This window comes from Salmo salar, chromosome 15 (assembly GCF_965601325.2).
Source record: "Salmo salar chromosome 15, fSalSal1, whole genome shotgun sequence".
Taxonomy (NCBI): domain Eukaryota; kingdom Metazoa; phylum Chordata; class Actinopteri; order Salmoniformes; family Salmonidae; genus Salmo; species Salmo salar.
In genome coordinates, this window is record NC_138305.1 from 32,648,996 (window position 1) to 32,676,323 (window position 27,328).

The 27,328-nt window shown below is 44.0% G+C and overlaps 1 protein-coding gene across 10 annotated transcripts; it reads left to right on the top strand.

The window, feature by feature from the left end:
• The first annotated feature begins 437 nt into the window (after positions 1-437).
• LOC106571179 (pumilio homolog 2) lies at positions 438-27,080 on the top strand. 10 transcript variants are annotated; one of them, XM_014143944.3, is made up of 23 exons: positions 438-550; positions 5,052-5,406; positions 6,123-6,191; positions 6,333-6,438; positions 11,373-11,560; positions 11,803-11,975; positions 12,220-12,532; positions 15,877-15,970; positions 16,290-16,397; positions 16,571-16,707; positions 16,886-17,006; positions 17,810-17,953; positions 18,282-18,560; positions 18,739-18,966; positions 19,347-19,614; positions 19,859-19,988; positions 20,335-20,469; positions 20,887-21,024; positions 21,622-21,747; positions 22,155-22,226; positions 23,416-23,537; positions 23,839-24,031; positions 24,560-27,080. In XM_014143944.3, the coding sequence occupies exons 2-23, from the start codon at positions 5,065-5,067 to the stop codon at positions 24,689-24,691; spliced, it is 3,618 nt and encodes a 1,205-aa protein (XP_013999419.1). In that variant the 5' UTR covers positions 438-550; positions 5,052-5,064; the 3' UTR covers positions 24,692-27,080. The 10 variants fall into 10 exon arrangements, with proteins under 10 accessions (XP_013999419.1, XP_013999418.1, XP_013999420.1 ...); XM_014143943.3 differs by lacking the exon at positions 438-550 and adding an exon at positions 674-912; XM_014143945.3 differs by lacking the exon at positions 438-550 and adding an exon at positions 675-835 and having other exon boundaries at positions 12,220-12,478.
• The last annotated feature ends 248 nt before the right edge of the window (positions 27,081-27,328 follow it).

A 27,328-nucleotide genomic window follows, 5' to 3' on the forward strand; every position in this document is an offset into this window, starting at 1 on the left:
GATACTAAAATATTTCAACTGGCCATCAACTCCCAAGATAACAATTCCATAGGCCACGGTTTTTTTTCTTCGGGGCCTTAGCACAGGAAGATCTATGCTCCCCATGACCCCCCTCTCTGATTTACATAGAGATAGAAGCATAGGAAAGTGTGTCTTCGTCGGCTTTAGTTACACCTATAGAATTATAACAATCATTGTCATATTCATTAACCATCATGAAAAATATTGATCAGCATTTACTGAAACGACTCCCTAGAGTACTTTTATTGATACGGATAAATCATGCATATGCTACCACATGTCAATAATTGAGAATGTATGAGTGGGTATTATTTTATATTGTATTATAATTGCAAATAGCGGGTTTAATTAACGTACAATATGCATAATAGGCTGCAGGGAGGGCACTAGCGTGATATAGTCAAACTCCTATATATTGCATATTCAATCCCAAATCATTAAAACACCGATCTCCACGGATACAAAACAATATACATTTATACCCCTGACATTTTGTACAAGCATCGCTCTTCTACCGAAAAGACAGCGCGTGAGTATCTTCTAAATGTCTATAATGCGATGTTGTACGTATTCTCACTATTTTAAACGTGGATTATTGCCGTGGTCGTTGAGTATTTCCCCCTTTTGTTTAGCGGGTAAGGCCCCTCTGGAACTTGGAGGGGGGCCATGTTGTTAGTGAGTGTGTAGTTACCCAGCAGCAATGGTGTTTTGTTAATGCAGCTCACCAGACGGCATTTGTATGGTTCGCTCGGTTAAAAACGTTTGATTACAACTGATCAGCGGCGTGTGAACAACGGAGAGCTATGCTTTTATTGTATGCACTTATTTAACTACAATAGCTAGCTAGTAATTTTTTGGGTATTTATTTATTTTTATTATCAAACTGAAAAGGTAAGAGGCCTTCCTTAATCTGCCTAGCTAGCCATAGTAGCATCAACAAATCTAGTTATTTGGCTAGCTAGTGAAGTTAGTACATTTAACAAATTCAACATTAACGCTGGATTTGCAAGTGAACTGTTAACGCTAGCTAACTTGGCTTCTGTCAGTATAGCTAGCTAACTAACTAACGTCAGGTAGCTAACCGCTAATGATAGCTAGCTAACGTAGTTCACGAACGGTTGTTTTTCCAGTGAATTAGCCCGTTGTCCTGAACAGAGAACTCGTTAACTATCTCTATGTTAAATTGCCAGGAAACGTTAGTTGGCTAATGTATACATTTCGCATGATAACTAACATCATTCAGACAAGTTTTTTTAACTAGTCAAACTAATCCAACGAACAGTACGTTAGCTAGCTAGCTACATGCTCCCTGTAATATTTCGAAACACACACCCGACACCGAAGAGTTGAGCACTCGGTGGGCAGACATTCATTGTTCGATTGGCTAAGCTAACAAGTTATTTAGCAAGTTAGCTAATTTAGCTAGGCTAGATGGAGAGCTAGTTAACGTTATCCATCTACCGTTACCTAACATTGTTTTGATTATTATCAAGAGATTGGTTTCCACAGTCTATAGCTAGCTAGTTAAATTTGGCCATGTTAGCGATTGATCTTACCTAGTTTGGCTAAGAAGGCCAAATTGCGTATTACACGGACTTTCAGACACTGAATATTTATTAGGTTATGTTAGCTAGCTAGCAACGAGCTCAAGTTTATTAATGTAATAGCTAGCTACTTAAGTTAACTAGCAAGCTAGGTAGCCAAGTCAAAGAAAGGGCAGGTAACGTCCCCAGATAATATTATGTTACCTTATATTGACACTAGCTGCTAGTGCTTTATGCTGAAGTTCTACAGACCTTTCAATTTACAAATGTTATTGTAACTTATGAAACAAAGCAAGGAAACTCTCTCTGTTAGGGACCAAAGAAACACTGTGTATATATAGGTGTGTGGTTGGTTCAATAAGCATGCAGGGAGGATCCCTAATAAATACAAATACATTCGATATCAGAAACCTCAGGCTAATGTATATACACGATGTTTGATAAGTGCTATCCATATCCAATGTAAAGCAACGCTACTCACACATGTTCTGTTATTTGTTTTTATTTATTTCACCTTTATTTAACCAGGTAGGCAAGTTGAGAACAAGTTCTCATTTGCAACTGCGACCTGGCCAAGATAAAGCATAGCAATTAGACGCATACAACAACACAGAGTTACACATGGAATAAACAAAACATACAGTAGAACAAAAGAAAACAAAAAGTCTATATACAGTGAGTGCAAATGAGGTAAGTTAAGGCAATAAATAGGCCATGGTGGCGAAGTAATTACAATATAGCAATTAAACACTGGCATGGTAGATGTGCAGAAGATGAATGTGCAAGTAGAGATACTGGGGTGCAAAGGAGCAAGCTAAATAAATAAATACAGTATGGGGATGAGGTAGATAGATGGGCTATGTACGGGTGCAGTGATCTGTGAGATGCTCTCACAGCTGGTGCTTAAAGCTAGTGAGGGAGATGCGAGTCTCCAGCATCAGAGATTTTTGCAGTTCGTTCCAGTCTTTGGCAGCAGAGAACTGGAAGGAAAGACGACCAAAGGAGGAATTGGCTTTGGGGGTGACCACTGAGATATACCTGCTGGAGCGCGTGCTACGAGTGGGTGCTGCTATGGTGACCAGTGAGCTGAGATAAGGCGGGGCTTTACCTAGCAGAGACTTGTAGATAACCTGTAGCCGGTGGGTTTGGGGACGAGTATGAAGCGAGGGCCAACCAACGACAGCGTACAGGTCGCAATGGTGGGTAGTGTATGGGACTTTGGTGACAAAACGGATGGCACTGTGATAAATTGCATCCAGTTTGTTGAGTAGAGCGTTGGAGGCTATTTTATAGATGACATCACCGAAGTCAAGGATCGGTAGGATAGTCAGTTATACGAGGGTATGTTTGGCAGCATGAGTGAAGGATGCTTTGTTGCAATATAGGAAACCGATTCTAGATTTCATTTTGGATTGGAGATGCATAATGTGAGTCTGGAAGGAGAGTTTACAGTCTAACCAGACACCAAGGTATTTGTAGTTGTCCACGTATTCTAAGTCAGAGTGCTGAACGGAACTGAACTGGACAGGCGAGCAGGTGCGGGCAGTGATCGATTGAATAGCATGCATTTAGTTTTACTTGCGTTTAAGAGCAGTTGGAGGCCATGGAAGGAGAGTTGTATGGCATTTAAGCTCGTCTGGAGGTTAGTTAACACAGTGTCCAAAGAGGGGCCAGAAGTATACAGAATGGTGTCCTCTGCATAGAGGTTGGTCAGAGAATCACCAGCAGCAAGAGCAACATCATTGATGTATACGGAGAAGAGAGTCGACCCGAGAATTGAACTCTGTGGCACACCCATAGACTGCCAGAGGTCCGGACAACAGGCCCTCTGATTTGACACACTGAACTCTATCAGAGAAGTAGTTGGTAAACCAGGCGAGGCAATCATTTGAGAAACCAAGGCTGTCGAGTCTGCCAATAAGAATGTCGTGATTGACAGAGTCGAAAGCCTTGGCCAGGTCGATGAATACGGCTGCACAGTAATCTCTCTTATCGATGGCGGTTATGTCGTTTAGGACCTTGAGCGTGGCTGAGGTGCACCCATGACCAGCTCTGAAACCAGATTGCATAGCGGAGAAGGTACGGTGGGATTCGAAATGGTCGGTAATCTGTTTGTTAACTTGGCTTTCGAAGACCTTAGAAAGACGGGGTAGAATAGATATAGGTCTGTAGCAGTTTGGGTCTAGATTGTCACCCTCTTTGAAGAGGGGAATGACCGCGGCAGCTTTCCAATCTTTGGGAATCTCAGACGATACGAAAGAGGTTGAACAGGCTAGTAATAGGGGTTGCAACAATTGACAGATTGTCTAGCCCAGCTGATTTGTATGGGTCCAGACTTTGCGGCTCTTTCAGAACATCGGCTATCTGGATTTGGGTGAAGGAGAAATGGTGGGGGCTTTGGAGGGTTGCTGTGGAGGGTGCCGGGCAGTTGACCGTTGTAGGGGTAGCCAGGTGGAAAGCATGGCCAGCCGTAGAGAAATGCTTATTGAAATTCTCAATTATAGTGGATTTATCGGTGGTAACAGTGTTTCCTAGCCTCAGAGCAGTGGGCAGCTGGGAGGAGGTGCTCTTATTCTCCATGGACTTTTCAGTGTCCCAGAACTTTTTTGAGTTAGTAGTACATGATGCAAATTTCTGTTTGAAAAAGCTAGCCTTAGCTTTTCTAACTGCCTGTGTATATTTGTTCCTAACTTCTCTGAAAAGTTGCATATCACGGGGGCTATTCGATGCTAATGCAGAACGCCACAGGATGTTTTTGTTCTGGTCAAGGGCAGACAGGTCTGGAGTGAACCAAGGACTATATCTATTCCTAGTTCTACATTTTTTGAGTGGGGCATGCTTATTTAAGATGGTGAGGAAGGCACTTTTAAAGAATAGCCAGGCATCATCTACTGACGGGATGAGGTCAATGTCATTCCAGGATACCCCGGCCAGGTCGATTAGAAAGGCCTGCTCGCAGAAGTGTTTTAGGGAGCGTTTGACAGTGATGAGGGGTGGTCGTTTGGTTGCAGAACCATTACGGATGCAGGCAATGAGGCAGTGATCGCTGAGATCTTGATTGAAAACAGCAGAGGTGTATTTGGAGGGCGAGTTAGTTAGGATGACATCTATGAGGGTTCCCGTGTTTACGGATTTGGGGTTGTACCTGGTAGGTTCATTGATAATTTGTGTGAGATTGAGGGCATCAAGCTTAGATTGTAGGATGGCCGGGGTGTTAAGCATGTCCCAGTTTAGGTCACCTAGTAGCACGAGCTCAGAAGATGGATGGGGGGGCAATCAATTCGCATATGGTATCGAGGGCACAGCTGGGGGCAGAGGGAGGTCTATAGCAAGTGGCAACAGTGAGAGACTTGTTTCTGGAAAGGTGAATTTTTAGAAGTAGAAGCTCAAATTGTTTGGGTACAGACTTGGATAGTAATACAGAACTCTGCAGGCTATCTTTGCAGTAGATTGCAACACCGCCCACCATTATTTTCCCCTCCAAAGGTTTCCCCGTGGAATGAGCGTTCCATGCAGCATCCTAGGTATGAATGACGTGGCCTGGCAGGAGACACGAGGCGGGATGCTGCACACAAACGGTGCTCCTGAAGCCGGGGGCGTCAGAGTTCACGGAGGTGGATCCCTGGCCGCCATAGGGGTTGCAGGTCAGGGTCCCGGAGGGCCACACCGTCTGCAGGGACCCAACCCCATCCCAGGCACCCCACAGCCTCCATTAAGTGGGCGCTCTCAGGATGATGCCACAGTGGGCTACTTCTTCCAGAGGCAGCCTGGGGAGCAGCTGGGAGGTTGCACCTCCAGCAAGCACCGTTGGCCCACTGGAGACGGCAACCACGTTGACCAGGTACAATGATTTTGCCAGAGCCAAACTACTTGTTTGATAATGGTAAAATATTTGAAAGAAGCAGATCTTATACTTTCTAGAAACTACTTTACAACAACAGAGACCCTTGCCGTTTCAGTCCAGAGCATGACATAAATTGCACCAGCCAAAGATTTCCCACTCTTTAGAAAGCTACACTTGCTTTTGTTTCATAGAAATCACTTTCAACAAATATCCATTGTAGAAAGCATTAGCCTGTCAAATATCCTAGTGGTTCATTCTAATGGCTTGTTAAACTAATTTTCAAAGTTGCACATGGAAGTTTTAAGGGTATGTTCCATTCCCAGTAAACACCCAGCCTGTTGACAACAACTGACTTAAGTGTGTGTGTGTGTGTGTGTGTGTGTGTGTGTGTGTGTGTGTAAAGAGGGACGGGTGGTCTGTCAGTGATCTCTATCTAAGGATAGAATTCAGATTTGTAACTCATCCTATGCTTCAACAACCCATACAGTAGTAGGATTTTTATTACTTTTTAGTGAACATGGTCATTTATTTAGACTCATGTCTTTTTTGTTTAGGACAACCTCGCAAGTGTGGCTGGAGTTTGCATCAAGTTGTGTTCCTCCAATTTCAATATGATGTCCAGAACTTGCTTACATGAATGAGGATACCATTTTTGCCAGGTTGAAATGTGTATATGCTCTAACTGACTGAAGCCAAATTATTATTTTTATCAGGTTCGAACTGTGGATGAGATGAACTATGGTTTTCAAGCCCTTGCTTTGGAGTCCAGGGGCATGGGTGAGGTAGGTTGCGGTCCACCACATCTCAAGTTTCCTCCCTTTTAAAACTAGGATAGATTCTGTGCTACATCTTCCATTGAAGTTTCCCACGGTGACACAGAATGTTGAGAATGTCCAAGTAGCCATTTTGCCTTCTCTTTACAGCTCCTGCCAGCAAAAAAACTGTGGGATTCGGATGACTTGTCCAAGGATGGAAGGAAAGGGATGCTCCTTGGAGAGGAATGGAGGGAGAATGCTTGGGGATCTTCTCGTGAGTGGTTTTCTATGCCTCTGCTGGTTTGTCTGTCTGTATTACCCTCAGGGTTTTTTGACAACCGATTTTATTTTTATCAACCCCTTGGCTCTCCCATATGCATACATTCTTAGAGGCACTATGCAGAAATCGCTCTGCCATTTCCTGGCTGCTAAAATTCTAATAGTTATCATAATTTCAGTTTTTATGTGACAAAACAGTGTACTGTAGTGTAGAGCAGGGTTCCCCAACTGTCGCCGGATGGATTTATCCCCCCCTCCCCCAGGTTTTCTGAGCACAAACAAAAATCTCTATATAGATATATAGTGTGTGTGGAATTTATTGTTGGACATAAAATACTGTAAAAAAACACCAGGAAATCAGCTCCAAGTGATTTTTAAATCAAGAAATCTGTTCCCAAGTATTCCCCATGCATAATAAAGAGATACGACATAATCATATACAAATGTAAGCATGGTTGAGATTGTTTTAATCATATATATCTGTGCTTCTTTTGGTCAATTTGCAGTCTATAAATTATTTGTAATTATGTTCTGACCATCTGCTCAAGAAAAAAAATTGGGCTGCGGCTGAATCTAGTTCATTATTCCTGGTGTAGAGCATCATTATTCCATCTAAACTTCTGTAAAATATGTTTTTTGAAGCTGGTGTACAAAACCGTAAGCGAAAAAGACTCAAAAACAAAACTTAAGAACGGAAGCATAGAAATGGCGAACATTGACCAGATCTACCGCTTCTTAGTCCTGCTTTCAATGAGAATGACAAATCTATAACATGCATATCTATGTGAATAAGTGACATTTCAGCTTTAACTTCTTGGATGTAATGTCTGTTTAGGTGACCTGCATGGTTCTGGTACTGGTTCCGACTGACATTTCTGTGGACACTAGATCCAATTGGCTGGTTCCTATGGACACCGTAGTATATTTGAGCCGGTGTGAAGTAGGATGTGAAATCTGAAACCACTTGAAGCTGGGATGGCCCTCCTACCATTTCTTTCGCTCTTCCGACTGTCCAACTCCTGGCTGAACCCTATGCCACAACCACTGGCAAAGCACATGCCTGCAATCCTTACATCATAGCACAGCAGGAGAGCGTGGCTTCATCACTGTAGCACATTGAGATCGATTTATAGCCATTAATCTCAAAATTCATAGATTGACAAACAAACTACGCTTTTTTTTTTAGACTGATAAGATTAATATGAGATGAAAGGCTAGTTCCTAACAAGTTCAGGTAGCCAAGATACAGCTCTGCGAGACTTGCACAGCGACGTTTTGATCAAAAGACCCTTAGAAAACATGCAAAAAAAATCTAACATTAAACATACAAATATGAAGTTTACAGTTATAAGGAAGGTGAAATCTTATAGTTGGTCACTTTATTATTTGATGATCCTACACTGAACAAAAATATAAACGCAACATGCAAAAATTAAGGATTTTACTAAGTTACAGTTCATATAAGGAAATCAGTCAATTGAAATTAATTCATTAGGCCCTAATCTATGGATTTCACATGACTGGGGAATACAGACAATGCATCCGTTAGTCACATACCTTAAAATATATGGGCATGGATCAGAAGCGGTCAGTATCTGGTGTGACCACCATTTGCCTCATGCAGTGCGACACAACTCCTTTGCATAGAGTTTATCAGGCTGTGGATTGTTGTCCCACTTCTCTTAAATGGCAGTGCGAAATTACTGGATGTTGTAGGAACACGTCAATCCAGAGCATCCCAAGCATTCTTAATGGGTGACATGTCTGGTGAGTATGCAGGCCATGGAAGAACTGGGACATTTTCAACTTCCAGGAATTGTTTACAGATCCTTGCAACTTGGGGGAGTTCATTGTCATGTTGAAACATGAGGTGATGGCGGCGGATGAATGGCGCGACAATGGGCGTCATGATTTCGTCACAGTATCTCTGCATTCAAATTGTCATCGATAAAATGCAATTGTGTTCGTTGTCCTTAGTTTATGCCTGCCCATACCATAGTCCCACCGCCACCATGGGGCACTCAGTTCACAACGTTGACATCAGTAAACCACTTGCCCACACGACACCATACAGGTGGTCTGTGGTTATGAGACCTGTTGGATGTACTTCCAAATTCTCTAAAACTAAGTTGGAGGTGGCTTATATTAGAGAAATTAACATTCAATTCTCTGGCAACAGCTCTGGTAGACATTCCTGTAGGAAGCATCTGCCCAGTACAGTTGAAATCTGGTTTCATCCGTAAAGAGCACACTTCCCCATTGTGGCAATCAAAGGTGAGCAAGATGGTGAGGACGACAAGCATGCAGATGAGCTTCCCTAATATTCTTCAGTTGTGCAAACCCATAGTTTCATCAGCTGTCCGGGGGACTGGTCTCAGACGATCCTGCAGGTGAATAAGCCGGATGTGGAGGTCCTGGGCTGGCGTGGTCATACGTGGTCTGCGGTTGAGAGGCCGGTTGGACCTACTGCCAAATTCTCTAAAACGGCTTATGGTAGAGAAATTAACATTACATTATCTGGCAACAGCTCTGGTGGACATTCCTGTAATCAGCATGCCAATTGCACGCTCCCTCAAAGCTAGAGACTGTGGCATTGTGTTGTGTGACACAATTCCCCAGCACATGGTGCACCTGTGTAATGATCATGCTGTTTAATCAGCTTGATATGTTGATATGCCACACCTGTCAGGTGGGTGGATGGATTGTCTTGGCAAAGGAGAAATGCTCACTAACAGGGACGTAAGCAAATATGTGCAGCTTTTTGTCATGAAACTCGGGACTGACTGTTTACATGTTGCATTTTATATTTAAATAGAATACTAGTCATTTCAAACTTTATTCATAGTTATGGAATAGGAAATGCATAATATAAAATATTTCATATTTTTACTGTGTACTTGAGCTTGTGTCCTCAAAAGTGACTACACCTCAGCAATGTCTAACTATTTTTACCAGAAAGGTGAGATTTTAACCTTTTTATTTTCTTTAAGTATGCAGCATTACTTAACTCAGCAAAAAAAGAAATGTCCTCTCACTGTCAACTGTGTTTATTTCCAGCAAACTTAACATGTGTAAATATTTGTATGAACATAACAAGATTCAACAACTGAGACATAAACTGAACAAGTTCCACAGACGTGACTAACAGAAATGGAATAATGTGTCCCTGAACAAAGGGGGGGGGTCAAAATCAAAAGTAACAGGTCAGTATCTGGTGTGGCCACCAGCTGCATTAACTACTGCAGTGCATCTCCTCCTCATGAACTGCACCAGATTTGCCAGTTCTTGCACCAGATTTGCCAGTTCTTGCTGTGAGATGTTACCCCACTCTTCCACCAAGGCACCTGCAAGTTCCCGGACATTTCTGGGGGGAATGGCCCTAGCCCTCACCCTCCAATCCAACAGGTACAAGATGTGATGAGATCCGGCAACAACGTCGCCTATGCGCACAAACCCACCGTCGCTGGACCAGACAGGACTGGCAAAAAGTGCTCTTCTCTGACAAGTTGTGGTTTTGTCTCACCAGGGGTGATTGTTGGATTCGCGTTTATCGTCGAAGGAATGAGCGTTACACCGAGGCCTGTATTCTGGAGCGGGATCGATTTGGAGGTGGAGGGTCCGTCATGGTCTGGGGCAGTGTGTCACAGCATCATCGGACTGCGCTTGTTGAGATTGCCTGCAATGACAACGCTGTGTGTTACAGGGAAGACACCCTCCTCCCTCATGTGATACCCTTCCTGCAGGCTCATCCTGACATGACCCTCCAGCATGACAATGCCACCAGCCATACTGCTCGTTCTGTGCGTGATTTCCTGCAAGACAGGAATGGCAGTGTTCTGCCATGGCCAGCGAAGAGCACTTTTTGCCAGTCCTGTCTGGTCCAGCGATGGTGGCTTTGTCCCCATAGGCGACGTTGTTGCCGGTGATGTCTGGTGAGGACCTGCCCTACGAGCCCTCAGTCCAGCCTCTGTCAGCCTATTGCGGACAGTCTGATCACTGATGGAGGGATTGTACATTCCTGGGGTAACTCAGGCAGTTGTTGTTGCCATCCTGTACCTGTCCCGCAGGTGTGATGTTCGGCCATACCGATCCTGTGCAGGTGTTACACGTGGTCTGCCACTGCGAGAACAATCCGCTGTTTGTCCTGTCTCTCTGTAGCGCTGTCTTAGGCGTCTCACAGTATGGACTTTGCAATTTATTGCCCTGGCCACATCTGCAGTCCTCATACCTCCTTGCAGCATGCCTAAGGCACGTTCACGCAGATGAGCAGGGACCCTGGGCATCTTTCTTTTGGTGTTTTTCAGAGTCAGTAGAAAGGCCTCTTTAGTGTCCTAAGATTTCATAACTGTGACCTTGATTGCCTACCGTCTGTAAGCTGTTGGTGTCTTAATGACCGTTCCAAAGGTGCATGTTCAATAATTGTTTATGGTTCATTGAACAAACATGGAAACAGTGTTTAAACCCTTTACAATGAAGATCTGTGAAGTTATTTGGATTTTTATGAATTATCTTTGAAAGACAGGGTCCTGAAAAAGGCACGTTTCTTTTTTTTGTTGCTGAGTTTAGTTATTGTTTATGGCCCTCTCATGATGAATTACTTTTGGGGATTACGTTTAGTTACGCTTAAGTTACTTATTTTATAAAATTATATTTGCACAGAATTAATGTTGCTTTTAACAAAATGGCCAATTCAACCCAAAATCAAAGTTTCCTTCTATGCATAAATACATAGCGTAACATTTTAGTGTGTGGAGTTAAAATACTGCAGTTAATACATAGTTGAACTGGTACCATGAAGACCATGCAAATAGCTTTTTAAAAAATCTGCTGAAACTCCTTCTCCTTTGAAAAAGGTTGTCTCTGCATTGACCCAGCACAATCTCCATGTCTCACCTTCCTGGGTGTCTATTCTTTTCCTCTGATGAGCAGATCACTCGGTGTCCCAACCAATCATGGTGCAGCGACGACCTGGACAGGGTTTCCATGGGAACGGCGACGCCAACTCCGTGCTGTCCCCTCGCTCCGAGGGCGGAGGCCTGGGCGTGAGCATGGTGGAGTACGTCCTGAGTTCCTCTCCCGGGGACAAGATGGATGGCCGCTACAGGAACGGTGGCTACGTAAGTCTTTCTGCCAAAGTTTCTTTCGCTCTCTGCCCTTTACGCCAATCCACTCAGAACCAACAGAAGATCTACAACGGCTTTAGTAGTGATACAAAAATTGTCAGGTCTAGAGTTATTCCAGAAATGCAACATCAAATTGTCTTATTGCTTAGGGTCTAGCCTCTTGTTCTCCGATGGAGCGTTGCGTTTGTTTGGAGGAACAAGCCTTCTGAATGTTTGATTTATTTTTGCTTTTGTAGGGCGGTGGGGACGCTGACCCGGACGGGAGGGAGAAAGGTAACGCGCAAGACCAGACGTCCCCGTTTGAAGAGGACAAGAGCCCAGAAATGAAAGTGGGAGAGGAGAGTGACGCGGCCAAGGCCAATGGGAGAGGCCTGCTCAATGGCATGGACAGAGACTGCAAAGACTTCAAGTATGGGCCATTTTTAGTGGTTGTTGGGGGGTGAATGGGGGGCCATGAAATAATCATTGACATATATATATTTTATTTACCAATGGGATTTAGTTATTTGAATTATGCAGATAAGACATTTTAATCCTTTGGCTTCAAAGAGCAACCGATTTTTAAGGCAGTCTGTCTGAGACTTTGCAGGGAGATAGTTGTGAACAAAGCCTCAAAGACCATATCGTCACATGTACTTCTCCTGTCGCCCCAGCCCCAACCCAGGAAGTCGCCAGGCCTCCCCCACCGAGGCGGTGGAGAGGATGGGCCCCAGCCAGGCCGGGCTGGAGATGATGGTCCAGCACCAGCATCAGCAGCACCAACACCACCTCCAGCACCAGACCATGCAGCCCCAGAGCAAGCCCCAGCAGCAGGAGGACTTCCAGAGCCAGGAGGCCCAGAACATGGGCAACATGGAGCAGCAGCAGGGTGTGGAGTCACTCCAGTTCGAATACGCCGGCAACCAGATCCAGGTAGACTCCTCCGGCACCCCCGTCGGCCTGTTTGACTACAACTCCCAGCAGCAGGTGGGTTGAACTAGGAAGTAGTAACAAGGGACTACATTTCTCTCTGGTGCGTAGATTGATGTAAACCTGTCACTTTTTGGTGGTATGAGCCATTTTGATCTCCAATAGACCTGGAGATCTGAAGGAACAATGTTTTTGGGGTCTGTGTCCTATCAATCATTGACTGAGCACAGAAAGTTAAATGTGTTGAACTTATTAGGAAAGAAGTTATGTTGCAGTAGTTTCTCACAATTCATGAACATGTTGGGGTTCGTTTCTTCGTCGTTGTCAATCATTGGTGAAATTAGCGGGACACGCTATTCAACAGCCAGTGAAATAGCAGGGCGCCAAATTCAAAACAACAACAATCTCATAATTCAAATTTCTCAAACATACAACTATTATATCCCATTTTAAAGATACACTTCTCGTTAATCCAACCACATTGTCCGATTTCAAAAAGGCTTTACGGCGAAAGCATAACATTAGATTATGTTAGGACAGCGCCGAGACAAGAAAAACCACACAGCCATTTTCCAAGCAAGGAGAGGCATCACAAAAACCAGAAATACAGCTAAAATTAATCACTAAGCTTTGATGATCTTCATCAGATGGCACTCGTAGGACTTCATGTTACACAATACATGTATGTTTTGATAAAGTTCATATTTATATCCAAAAACCCCATTTTACATTGGCGTGTAATGTTCAGAAATGTTTTGCCTCCCAAAACTTCCGGTGAATGAGCACATCAATTTACAGAAATACTCATCATAAACGTTGATAAAATATTCAACTCTTATTCAAAGAATTATAGATACACTTCTCCTTAATGTAACCGCTGTGTCAGATAAAACATTTTTAAAAAAAGCTTAACAGCGAAAGCACATTTTGAAATAATCTGAGTACGGCACTGTCACAAAACCAAACCCGCCATTTTGTGGAGTCAACAAAACTCAGAAATTACATTATAAATATTCACTTACCTTTGATGATCTTCTTCGGAATGCACTCCCAGGAATCTCAGTTCCACAATAAATGTTCATTTGTTTCGATAAAGTCCAACCTTTATGTCCAAATACCTCCTTTTTGTTCGCGCGATCAGTCGAGTTATCCAAATCCACTGTGCTCGCGCAGTTAGTTCAGACGAATAGTCAAAGTTGTATTACAGTTCGTAGAAACATGTCAAACGATGTATAGAATCAATCTTTAGGATGTTTTTATCATAACTCTTCCATAATATTCCAACCGGACGATTCCTTTGTCTTCAAAAAAGAAAAGGAACACAGCTAACTCTCACGTGAGTGCGCGCCACTGAGCTCATGTCATTCTCTGTTATCTGACTCCAGGAGCTCTTATTCTCTCCCTATTCACAGTAGAAGCATGACACAACATTCTAAAGACTGTTGACATCTAGTGGAAGCATTAGGAAGTGCAAAATGAACCCTAAGTCACAGTATACTGTATAGGCAATCACTTGAAACTACAAACCTCATATTTCCACACTTCTGGTTGGATTTTTCTCAGGTTTTTGCCTGCCATATAAGTTCTGTTATACTCACAGACATCATTCAAACAGTTTTAGAAACTTCAGAGTGTTTTCTATCCAAATCTACTAATAATATGCATATCCTACCTTCTGAGCCTGAGTAGCAGGCAGTTTACTACGGGCACGTCTTTCATCCGGACATCAAAATACTGCATCAGTTTTGCATCAAACAAAAGGTATCAAGTTGTTTTATTAAACTGAAGTCCCGCCTTAGGGATGTCACTGACTACGTCATTACCTTTTTACTCCTGAAACCAAAACCCTGCATCCATAGCTATACAAACATAGAGTTTCAGTGTTTATCTAAAAGCTAGGCAATAAATGTCCCCTCCCCAAAGTTGATTTATTGTGGAATGTCTGAGTAGTCTCTTATCTCCCCTGCAGAGTTCTGTCTCAGCAAACAACTGTGGAACAATTCTAAAACTATGTGTGTGTGTGTGTGTGTGTGTGTGTGTGTGATGTATTAGAATAATTTATTATGCTTTATTAATAGAAGGGGAGGGGTTATAAGACCCCTCCCTCCTTACATTTATAGGGTACTTGACTACAGATTAACTATATATATATATATATATATATATATATATATATATATATATATATATATATCTATATCAAACATTTTGGTGCAACCCTTTTCATGACCCCTAGGTGAACCCGACAAACATAATGCATCAGTGATTCTTATTTCCTGCAACTTTCTGAAGAAGTACTGCCTGTTTCTGTGCACCTCTCTGTTGTGTAGCCAGTTAGCATGACTTTAATGTCTGCATAATCTAGTGGCTTTCCCCAAAAAACTTTCCAATTAAATGTTGACTGCAAAGTAGGTCTACCTTACAGAATGATATCATAAGGATTTGTGTCAATCGATTTGCAAACACCGGTACAAGAACCGCTGCAGAAACACTGCCAGCCAAACACAGCTCTCTTCCTGGTGTGCAATTTTAATTTTAATTTATTTTATATAACCAGGTAGGCTAGTTGAGAACAAGTTCTCATTTACAACTGCGGCTTGGCCAAGATGAAGCAAACCAGTGCGACACAACAACACAGAGTTACACATGGAATAAACAAACACAGTCAATAACACAATAGAGAAAAGGCAGTGTGTGCAAATTAGGTAAGATAAGGGAGGTAGGCAATAAATAGGCCATAGTGAAATATACCTGCTGGAGCGCGTGCTACAGGTGGGTGCTGCTATGGTGAATTAAAGGAGAACGTGAAAAAAACAGGGAAAATCCAAAACCTGGAAACCAAACGGAATTTGGCAATATCTTAATCTCTCCTGGTTGTGAAAATTATAATTCGCCCAATTTCAATTTGTTACAAAACAAGAAATTTAAAGTGTAGAGAATCATTGTACCATATAAACCTCTGTGAAATATGTTTCCAATAACCAAAAATGTTGTATTTTCAGATGTTTGAAGCTGGTGTACATAACAAAGTAAAAGACTCAAACTTAAGAACGGGAAGAATAGAAATGGCGCACATGGAACATATCTAGTGCTTCTTGGACTTGCTTTTAATGAGTATGCAGATCTATAACTCACTTTCTATGTGTCGACTCGCCCAAAAAGTTACACACTCTAACTTTAAACCCAGACCAAAGAGTCCAACCCCCCCCACCCCAGGACAATATTTTTTGTTTATTAGGAATATTGAGATTGATCAATTCTCTGAATATAGGCAAACTTTTGCATGTTTCTGTGCAAGTAGTTTGTCACCTTTTTGGGTCCTTACCAGTTTGCATCCCTGTCCCTGAGAGTAGTGGAAGCTTGGGTATTAATGTGTCTAACTTGTTCCGTTTGTTGTCCAGTTGTTCCAGAGGTCCAACCATCTGACTGTCCAGCAGCTCACTGCGGCCCAGCAGCAACAGTATGCCCTGGCTGCTGCCCAGCAACAACATCTTGGTAAGTTCTATATGTTCTACCCTGGCTGCTGCCCAGCAACAATACAAGAACCCCCTAAATTATGATTGTAGTTTTGATTACTATATACAGTAATGTACTGTGGATTTATTCATTAATATACTTGGTGTAGTATTACGTCTGAATGTTTTGTACGTAAAAATGTACCGAATGCCGTACTCTTAAGAAAAAAAATCGTATTATTATAATCTTTAAATTTTTTATTATATATAAAAAATAAACCGTTGTTTTTGACGGCAATTTGATATCGGATGATGTGTTATTCGATATGGACACACTGCTAACTGGAGGTTTTTTTCAGCCGGCCTTGCTCCCGCGTTTGTGCCAAACCCATACATCATCAACACTGGACCCCCCGGAACCGACCCCTACACCGCTGCAGGACTGGCCGCAGCAGCTACACTTTCCGGTTAGCACACACACACAAACTGTATTCACACATAGCACCTCTTTCACTCTGAGTGGGTACTGTCATCAAAAGCTGCTTTATTGCTACATGAGTGTATCATCTCCTGTATAAAATTGAATTGCCAGTTCATACCACAGGTTTGGTAGTAGTAACTGAGGACTCCCTTCCCTTAGGGCCTACAGTGGTTCCTCCCCAGTACTATGGTGTTCCTTGGGGCGTGTACCCTGCCAACCTCTTCCAGCAACAGGCTGCCAGTCACAATGCTAACCAGCAGGGATCCAATCAGGGACCAGGGCCAGGACAGCAACAGGTAGGCATTTCGCCAATTAAATTCATTCTCTAGTTGGCTGCTGTTAAGAGTTAAGCGTTATAGCCGAAGGTGTATTGGAAGTGACCATGATTTATCTTGTACATTTTCCCCCTCTCAGATGACTCAAGTCATTCTAAGTGCAGTTGTGGTGTAACCCCTTGATCTTCTCTCTCTCCAGGTGATGCGCCCCGGGAACAACCAGCGCCCTCTCACCCCTGGTCAGGGCCAACAGAGCCAGCAGGAGTCCCTGGCAGCAGCTGCTGCCGCCAACCCTGCCCTCGCCTACGCTGGTATGCCAGGTCAGTGACGGAGTAGTGTTAGTTGAGCACACAAGGGTTTTTACCGACATGTACAAATGTCTTCGACATTGACTTTGTACCGGTACCCCCTGGTATAAAGCCTCGCTATTGTTATTTTACTGCTGCTCTTTATTTATTTGTTATTTTTCTTTATTGCATTGTTGGTTAAGGGCTTGTAAGTAAACATTTCACTGTAAGGTTGTATTCGGCGTATGTGTATTCGACGCAAATAAAATTTGATTTGAACACTACTGAGCCAAACCAAGCTGTACTTAGCAGCCCTGGTTAAGCAGCCACATAATTGCAGGAACAAAGGACAATGTCAAAAGAGAATATCTGAGAAGGCAGCGTTTTGGTTTGGGTCGGCGCGGTAGTGTGAAAAGTATTACACAGCCAGTCGCGTACAGGTCTGGAGTTTACCCAAGGGGTGAGAGGTGAAGAGTAGCATTTGAATATATTATACTGGCTCTCAGCATTACGTGCATCTATGCCACTCTTGAAGCCTTCCAAGGCATGTTGAGGTTTCCCTTTAGCCCCTTCTAATAGGCTTAACAGGTCTGTGTAGTGTTTTAGTGGGGGGGTAATTTGATATGAAAGCTTGTCTCATATTCCCTCTGGATTACGTTTGTGTACATACTCTTTCAAACTGCCTTTCCTTCTGATTCTGGTGCAGTAAGATACCACGTCTTCAGCCCTTTCGTAGACCACACGCAACTTCATAGACTAAACACACACACACACACACTCGCCAGGCTGGTTTTCACAGTGTTTCCCCTCAGTTTGTCTGTCTCCTGCCCACCCAGGTTACCAGATGCTGGCCCCCGCCGCTTACTACGACCAGAACGGAACCCTGGTGATGGCCCCTGGGGCCCGCGGTGGTCTGGGAGGGCCCGTCCGCCTGGTCCAAACCCCGCTCCTCATCAACCCACAGGCCGCAGCGCAGGCTGGTGAGTACCACTGGTTGTCTGGCCCAGTGTTCTCCTAATGTTTGTGGGAAATTGTGTTTTTGGAGGCGGCTTAGCAGCTAGTGGAATGAGTGCCACGTTGATAGTGTGAACAGTATATTACTGTACTTTGCTTGTGAAAATTGAGCAAGGCTTTATAATCGAATCTCAATCTTACAATGACGTGAACTAATTGCTCATACCGACAGGTCTATCCAGCAGTTTTAATAGTGCTCAACCCACCCCATGTCCTCTCCAAATAGGCACCACACTGAACCGTGTTGACCTGGTTTTTCCTTTCCATCCCTCTTTCTCCCCTCTCTCTATATAGCGGCTGCGGCATCAGCGTCCGGCTCGGGCAACAACATGTCAGGCCCCCAGCCCAACGGCCTGTACCGCTCCATGTCCCAACCCCAGCAGCAGCAGCAGCAGAACCAGGGCCTACCCTCCAGCTCCTTCTACGGCTCCGGGTCGGTGCCGGCCAGCTCCCAGAGCAGCTCCCTATTCTCCCACACCTCCCAGGCTCCACCACCCACCTCGTCTCTAGGGTTCAGCGGTGCCGGCGGCTCGCTGGGCCTGGGCTCGGCGCTCGGAGGCTTCGGCTCCTCAGGTTAGTGGAGAAGGAACCTTCAGGTTCATTGTACATATGGCAAAAAGATGTGATGTCATGCACTCTTGACAATTAATTGCGTTTTCCAAAGATTCTGTACCCCGCTCTTTGGATGCCCTGCTGTCCTCTTTTCTCTCCTGTCTCCTTATTTCCCCATCTTCATCTCTCTCTCCCATAGTGTCGAGTTCCACCAGCAGCAGTGTCTCTCGCCGGGACTCCCTGCTGGCCAACTCTGACCTGTACAAGCGTGGAGGTGGTAGCAGCCTCACCCCCATTGGCCAGCCCTTCTACAACAGCCTGGGCTACTCCTCGCCCAGTCCCATTGGCCTAACACCGGGCCACTCCCCCCTCACACCCCCACCCTCTCTGCCCTCCTCTCACGGCTCCTCCTCCAGCCTTCACCTGGGTAAGACCAGGTGTAATAAAGATACCTTGGAGAGCATAGACATGAACATAAGATGGGCAGACGGATAGAAAACTTCATGCAGCGATACACAATTAAGTTCTGTCGCCACCTTGCCATTTGTAATTCAGTCACTCTTCAAAAGATGAAATGGTTTTGCACCATATGGAGATATGTCTCTCTCTCACATGTAATTTGTCTCTCACATATAATCTGTCTACTTCTCTTTACTCAACACCACTCTTAAGTGGATGGCTAGACATGCATAGAAATAGTAACCAGATGGGGAATTTCCATTCAAGCTACGTACTGAGGGTCGAAATTCTATTTCTATGGCAACACCGCCTCATCCTTTGTTCCCTCCTGGTATTCCCAACCTCCAGGCGGCCTGACGAACGGCAGCGGGCGCTATATCTCGGCGGCGCCCGGCGCGGAGGCCAAGTACCGCAGTGCAGGGGGCACCTCCAGCCTGTTCAGCTCCAGCAGCCAGCTGTTCCCGCCGTCTCGTCCCCGCTACAGCCGCTCAGACGTCATGCCCAGCGGGCGCAGCCGCCTGCTGGAGGACTTCCGCAACAACCGCTTCCCCAACCTGCAGCTGCGTGACCTGCCCGGCCACATGGTGGAGTTCTCCCAGGACCAGCACGGCTCCAGGTGGGTGACGAATAGACGCACAGTTTCTCTCACAGACTATAAACTTGTTTTCTCACACCACACACACACACACACACACACACACACAGTCTCTCTCACGTTCACAAGCTCACTCACATAAAATGAACATGTATTTTCTCACGCCGCACGCACACAGTGTTACACAGACACTCACATATCCTCTGCTGCATATTATGCCCTCCAATCATGCTGTTGAAACCCCCCCCCCTCCCTCTGTGTCCAGGTTCATCCAGCAGAAGCTGGAGAGGGCCACCCCAGCAGAGAGACAGATGGTGTTTGGGGAGATCCTGCAAGCAGCCTACCAGCTGATGACTGATGTGTTTGGCAACTACGTCATCCAGAAGTTCTTTGAGGTGGGAACTGTGGTCAAAGTTGTCGGGTTAGATTCAATGCCACTCTGGATACATGTGATATCATTGGATCATAACATATCAACTGTTAGTGTGCTTTCAACCAGTACGTGTCTGATAATTAGATTTTTACTAGCGCCGATATTGCAGATTGTGGCTTATTTTAAGGTTCAATATTAATCGTGTATTATCTTAACCGTACAATAAGTATATACAACTAAAGTAGTTATCTGGAAAAGAGCATTTGTTTTAGATGACTGGACATTACATAATGCAAACAATCAAAACGAACAAACTTTCAAGTCGCTGTCATTTTGCGTCGTAATTGAAGTATTGTTTGTCTCTGCAGTTTGGCAGTGCGGATCAGAAGCTGGCTCTGGCCACGCGTATCCGCGGCCACGTGCTGCCCCTGGCCCTGCAGATGTACGGCTGCCGGGTCATCCAGAAGGCCCTGGAGTCTATCTCCTCTGACCAGCAGGTAATTGTAAGTGGGATCTTCACTTCTCATTAGATTTATTTTATTGCTTCTAGGATGCATCCCAAATGGCATCCTATTCCCTTTTCTAGTGCACTACTTTTGACCATGACGTAGCCCTAGGGTTATCAGTTGCTGTCTTCTGATAAGTTGACTCTCCGGTAAGCATGGTGGATGGATAGAAACCTGTGTAATATGATCCTGTGACCTTTTCGGTCCACTTTGAAAAGCCTTAAGCGTCTTTGAAATTGCCCTTGACATTAAGGACTACAGAAATGAAATGAGATTGTTATCAATGAGCCATTAGAAGGAAGAGAATGTATGTACCGTAGAAGCAGAATGATAGAATGACTCAATTTCTATGGGAATGACCTAGACGGGTTGAAAATTGATAGATTACTCCTCTCCCTCTATCCCCTTCCTCAGAGTGACATTGTACGAGAACTGGACGGCCACGTGCTGAAGTGTGTGAAGGATCAGAACGGGAACCATGTGGTGCAGAAGTGTATCGAGTGTGTCCAGCCCCAGGCCCTGCAGTTCATCATCGACGCCTTCCAGGGCCAGGTGAGAGCCCATTCAATAGGGCACGCAATGGGGGAAAAACGGTTTGTAACAGAAAATTAGAGATTCTGTTGGCAACAATTGAATTATGTTTTGTTTACTGACACGGCCATATTCAATGGGTGTTGTGCATTTGTAAGTTCATTAGTAATTCTGTGCGCTGGCACACTCAGACGAGAGTGCTCTGAAATCGGAGTACATAGCCAGAGTGAATTTACAAACGCACCCCTAGTTATGGGTGTAGCTAGGCTCGTGTTCAAATCTGTTCTTTTTGGATCAGCTCCAATAGCAGTACCTGCCCGTTTCAGAAAAATCTAAATCTATTGAAAATGACCCAGACACACAGTAGAAATGTTTTCTCCTTAGGATTCAATGTAGGGCCCATTTGGCCCTTTTCAAGTGTTATTTTTTTTTATTTTTATTTAACACATTTTCACATATCGACATCGAGTGCCAGTTAATGACAACATACTCTACGCTTTAATCAATGTTCTTCTTAATTCCATTTATCTGAAGCGTTACTTTATTTTCCACTTATCTAGATCCGAGGGATCCTGCCACCCATTTTGTTGAGGTGTGCTGTCTGTCTCTTCCCTGCAGGTGTTTGTGCTGTCCACCCACCCTTACGGCTGCAGGGTGATTCAGAGGATCCTGGAGCACTGCACCCAGGAGCAGACCCTGCCCATCCTGGAGGAGCTGCACCAGCACTCTGAGCAGCTCGGCCAGGTAAGTGCAGCCAGTTAAGCCCCTGGTCTCCTCATAACTAGGCCCAAGTCGCCCAGATACAGACAATGTAATGCTTTGTGGTTGTTAATGTGATGAGCTGTGTGTGTATTGTAGTTCTTGTGATGTTTTCATTGTTAGTGTTGCTGTGTAGCCTGGGTTGTGTTCATTAGGGCACGAAAGGTTGACAGAAAACAAAAATGTCTGCTTTCTCTTTGGACAAGTCCCGGCAGTCCCTCCCTGTTTCAGTAGGTTTTCTTCCCTTTGGTGCATAACGAACACGACTGTGAGCCCTGTCAGTTAACGTTAATGATAGATAAGGATAAGTGTATGAATGCTGTCAATAATTTCTACCTCTGACCTATGTTAATTTAACCCCCCCCCCCCTCCCCCCCACTTATTCCATCTAGAAATATCAAGGCGTTTCATTGGAGATGACACCCAAAACATATTATACAGTGTCCAGCGACGCACTGTTTAAGGTCAGAGCAATTCGCCTCCCTCCCACGCGGACGTTGTCCTCGTGTCACCTCCCTCCCCTCTTTCTCTTTCACTCTCAACAACCAGTGTGCTTTAACACAGTCAAGGCCTTTTTACCGTCACTAAACTCTCTATCCCTCTTTTGCAGGCCTCTTTCCTCCTCTAAACTCACAGAGCACGCCTCTTCCTCGCTCGCCTCCTTTTTCTCCTTCCTTTGCTTCTAAACAATCTGTTCTGTCACGTAGAGGATACACAGCACCCCACTTCTCGGCTGGTTCTGTTTAGATAATCCCTCTCTTAGGTCACGGGCGCCTCCTGATTCTTCCTCCTTCCCCCTCCCTCCTGCTCTCTTCCTTCTCTGATGTTTTAATCCTCACTGCTTGGTAGAAAGACTCCCTAAGTCGAGAGCATTTGTTTTGCCACAATTTGGACCCCCCCCCTCCAACATTGACATGGATTGTCCGATAGGCTTTGAACTCAACTGTGGGTTCTTGGAACATAGGGGTAAAGTCCATCAGACCATGTAGAGCAATTATGCCAAATGATGGGGGAGGTTTGTAAATCAAATAGGGGGGGGGGGGGGGGGCATGATACTCATGGGTGATTCCCCAAGAAACCAGGACAAAACATGCACTTTGAAAAATATGTTAACTTTTATATTTGACATTTGTATCTTAAAGCATTATTGAGAAATAATGAATTGAAGTTGTAACATTTTGGCCTTTAACTGTTTTCATGAGGAATTGCCATTTAAGATGGTCAAATGTTGGCACTATTGATGTTATTATCTGGTCAGGTGAGTTTCAGTGTCTGTCTTCCTGCACAGTTTTAGGTATAATGGGTTGTTTTCCCTCACAACCATAACGCTCTTATCAGCCATCCCTGAAGGGACAAAGATACTGCTGTTTGCTCGTGGACCTGTATCGGCCTGTGTCCCATACGAATCACTAGCCTCTCTCTGGTCTTTTGACCTTAATCTGCGGTAATGATGTGGCGCTATTGATATTATTCTGCGGGGGTGTCATGGTAGATTTCTTTCAAAAGAAAATCTGTCTGTAAATGATTGAATCCATAGTGGGGGTGAACTAAATGCCGTTACAAGATTATGTAATTGATTGTTTTCCTTTGTGGGGAATGGAAAACGTGATCCCACACATGCTCACTGTCTTCTGTTTCCATCGCCCTCTGCAGGATCAGTACGGCAACTACGTCATCCAGCACGTCCTGGAGCACGGCAGACCCGAAGATAAGAGCAAGATTGTGGCAGAGGTCCGTGGAAAAGTGCTCCTCCTGAGCCAGCACAAATTTGCAAGGTAAGGCAAAACCCTTTCGTTCTCCCATTACTAATCATAGGGCTGTCTTCATTTTCTATACCGTTTCATAGCTGGTGGGAGGGAGATCCATGGAGACGTGCTTTCCCTTTATTTCATTCCAGCCATTACAATGAGGCCATTTTTAAAGTGACACTAGCCTCCGCTGAGTGAGACGAATCACATTCTGAGACTTCTAGAGGCGGTTTTCAATGTAGATTCTCCAGTGAGTTGGTTTTTAGTTCAGGACTAGGTTGACTGTGTCCAGGACACCGGCCCATGTAGCCTCTCGTCTCTCCTTCAGTAACGTGGTGGAGAAGTGCGTGATCCACTCATCCCGTGCCGAGCGGGCCCTGCTGATTGACGAGGTGTGCTGCCAGAAGGACGGCCCCCACAGCGCCCTGTACACCATGATGAAGGACCAGTATGCCAACTACGTGGTGCAGCGGATGATTGACATGGCCGAGCCCGCCCAGCGCAAAATCATCATGCACAAGGTGGGTTGGCATATACCATCGTCTCTGAGGTGAATTCATTAGTGCAATACGTTTCACAACGGGAAACATTTTGCTACGAAAACGAGTTTCTCATTGGAGAAGTTCAGGTTAGTCCCTTTCCCGTTTTGGCCTGTTTTCTTGCCTTTGGTTCCTAGTGAGCACATCCCACGTCTCCTATTGCCTGTTCATTTAAATCAGAATAATTTAAGCCAGGTTAATTTATTGTCATACAACCAAAGGTTGGTGTTTTTGGGGTACAGCATGGTTAGGGTACTCTGAAGTTGTTCTAATTGTTAGCCGTAGGAGTCTCTCCTAATCACGTGCTGTGTGAAGTCCTGTATTATGTGGAATGTTGACCAGACTGCTGTCCCATCATTTTTAATGTTTTAGTATACTTCAAGGGCAGACTTTTTAAGTGGAAGGCAGACTGCATTGTTTTTTAAAATTAAAACGAGAACAACTTTTAAACCTCATTGGTCCAGTCCCACCATAAATGGTATAATTAATCTTTGCTCTCTGCTCCCCTAGATCCGGCCCCACATCGCCACCCTGCGCAAGTACACCTACGGCAAGCACATCCTGGCCAAACTAGAGAAATACTACATGAAGAGTAGCTCTGACCTGGGGCCCATCGGAGGGCCCACCAACGGCCTCATGTAGGCCTGTCCTGCCTTCTGTGTCCACTGACTAAAGACCAGAGTAGGAGCTGCCCCCCTCAACTTATTTCTAGTTATGTAAAGAGGTGCTCCTGAGTCATCAGGGCTGACCTTTGACACCCTCTGATGAATTACCAAAAAGATTTAAACGTCACCTGTGAAATGCTGTGACATCTGACCCTGCCATTCTAATGCTACCCTCAGCGCTTGTCCCCTTCGTAGCCACCATGGAGGGTAGCAGACAGTTTAGCAGGCAATCTCTTGGGTAAAGCACAGCCCCCCCCCCCCCCCCCACACACAATTTGTTTATGCTGTAACTGACTGGTTTTTCTTATATAATCCTGTACATTTAGTTTTTTTACCTTGTAAATTCTCTGTAGAAAAAAAAAGAAACGCATTTGCTGATAATGTACAATTCTTACAATTACACCAGCAAGTGACTTTATAAGGCCGAACTTGAGTGATCCTTTTAAACAATTTTCCATTTGTTTTTGTACCCAGACTTACTACTACAATCAGCTGTTGTAATTAAAAGCCAGGAGTTTAAATAGATAGATATATATCTTTCTACTACCACAAAATGATCCCAAAGCAGCTGATGGATCCATTTCTACTTCTTGCGCTGCATAGTATGGATAGGTTATGAAACCCATCTGTCCCACTGACGATTACTATGTCTCTGGTGCCAATGAGTTAGTCATCCACTGGTCTTTACTTGAACACCTACAATGCTTTGCGGTTCATTTTTAGTGGAGTGTCATCCACTTGCCGGCTTGTGATCGCCTCAATATACATTTTTTTTGCGTCTGTTTTCCAACAGACTGGCCTACTCTCGCTCTGTCACAGTGTTTGCTTGATTTGACTAGTCGACTCCGGGCGACATGGGTATTCAACAGTGCACATATGCTGTTGCATCTGTAAGCAGTGATTCCACTAAATCCCACCTATACGGTCTTACTCTTTATTTGTCCCCCTCGCAGATCACTCAATGGCTGCTTGGGGGCTTACGGCAGACACGGGTAGCGTGGACGTTTATTCTCTTTCAGAAGCAGAGCACAAGGTTGGGTTGTATAGTGGAAGTTTAACTTGGTTGTAATCTTTACATTAAATGACCGTAGCGGGGCTTGTGTGTGTGTGTGTGTGTGGTGGGGGGGGTGGTAAGCATAGGCATGCTGTAACAGGTTTTTAATAACTTGACTGATTTCTTTATCATGTTTTGTGGAACATCTATCTGTCTTGTAGTTTTGAGATGAACACTGCCCTAGAAGTGGTATCTTTATGTACTGAATATTCATCTCTTGCGTAGAAATAGTTTAGCAAAAATGTATAGCATCTTTGTGTATGAGTAAATATTAAATGGTTGCTTTTTTGGCTAAGGGGCTTGGGGTAAGAGTTTTTATTTAATATTTTTTTTGAAGTGGCTCATCCCAAGTATGTAAAGCGGAGGGTAGAATTGGGAATGAAATGAGGAAAAATAACAGGTGGGTTTTATGCGAGACGGACCGTCATGAGGCTGTTTTAATTTAGTTATTCCTCATTTTAATTTTTTTTCTGGTCTGAATATTCAAGTGAATTAGGTGGGGAGAGTAGTGGGGCCATCTAAAAAGCTATACAACTCCTCTGTGACGCTAGTAGTAATGGCTTTTGCTTCATAGGAATAATTGTAGTATATGTGCAGTTGATCAGTGTGTAAGTTTAATTGACAAAAGTCTAGTTGTGGTGTTTGACAGGCCTTGATAAATTGGTAGTGATGCTTTTTTATTTCGTCTGTACAGTTGTACATTTGTAAACGTTGATGCTGTAAATGGATGTCTTTTACACTTTCGGGGAAAAAATAGCCTAAATGTGCATTTTGATGTATGTGTGTGTGTGTATATTCATCACTCCTTTCCCCTCAAATATAATGTATACAGTTTTATTTGATCAAGCGTTTGTTTTAAAACAATCTTTTTATGGCTTCTCGATCTGACATGGTTTTTGTTTTTAAATCTGTTATGAGAAAGGTCGGCCTCGTTTTGTATGCGGAGCTTTATAACGTCTCCTGTTTATATTGTCTTTCTGACGTGTGACAGTTTTAAAGGAATACCAATGCTCTGTACTTAAAATGAGGCTGCTTCTGGTCCCCTCTGCTGCCATGGAAACTTCACAGGATATGACAGAATTATTTTTGTACAGAAGAGTGCTGTATTTTGGAACAGCTACTACCTTGTAAGCAAAAGAAATGTAAGATATTGTCAATTATATAAATATGAACATATGAGTTTTGTCACACTGTCAAAGTCTTGTACATTTTCAGGTGGCCTTATGTACATTTCCAGACGTTTAGATGAAGAAAAAAGACTCATTTTTTGGAAGCAGAATTGTGACTATGATTAAACCGTTCTAACATTTGATCATTTATTTCTGTGCCTTTTTTTGTTGTTGTGCATTTCAATATCTTCTTTTAGGAAGTTGGTGTTGTGCAAACTACAGTACTTGAATTTGGAACATGAAGTTGGATTTAACTGACCTGTTTTGAGCAGTAGATGGTGCTTCTTGCCAGTCTCCAGTTTAAACTCAAGACAAATTTTCAATATCAATTGTTTTAAAGTAGTTTCTGAACAGGTTGCTGAATGTCTGTCTACATTCTGCAGATCAGATT

Excerpts from the sequence above, each read along its gene's own strand:
- LOC106571179 (XM_014143940.3), top strand. Across the intron at positions 6,439-11,372 it reads GAATGCTTGGGGATCTTCTC|ATCACTCGGTGTCCCAACCA; the intron begins GTGAGTGGTTTT and ends TCTGATGAGCAG. Across the intron at positions 11,561-11,802 it reads GCTACAGGAACGGTGGCTAC|GGCGGTGGGGACGCTGACCC; the intron begins GTAAGTCTTTCT and ends TTGCTTTTGTAG.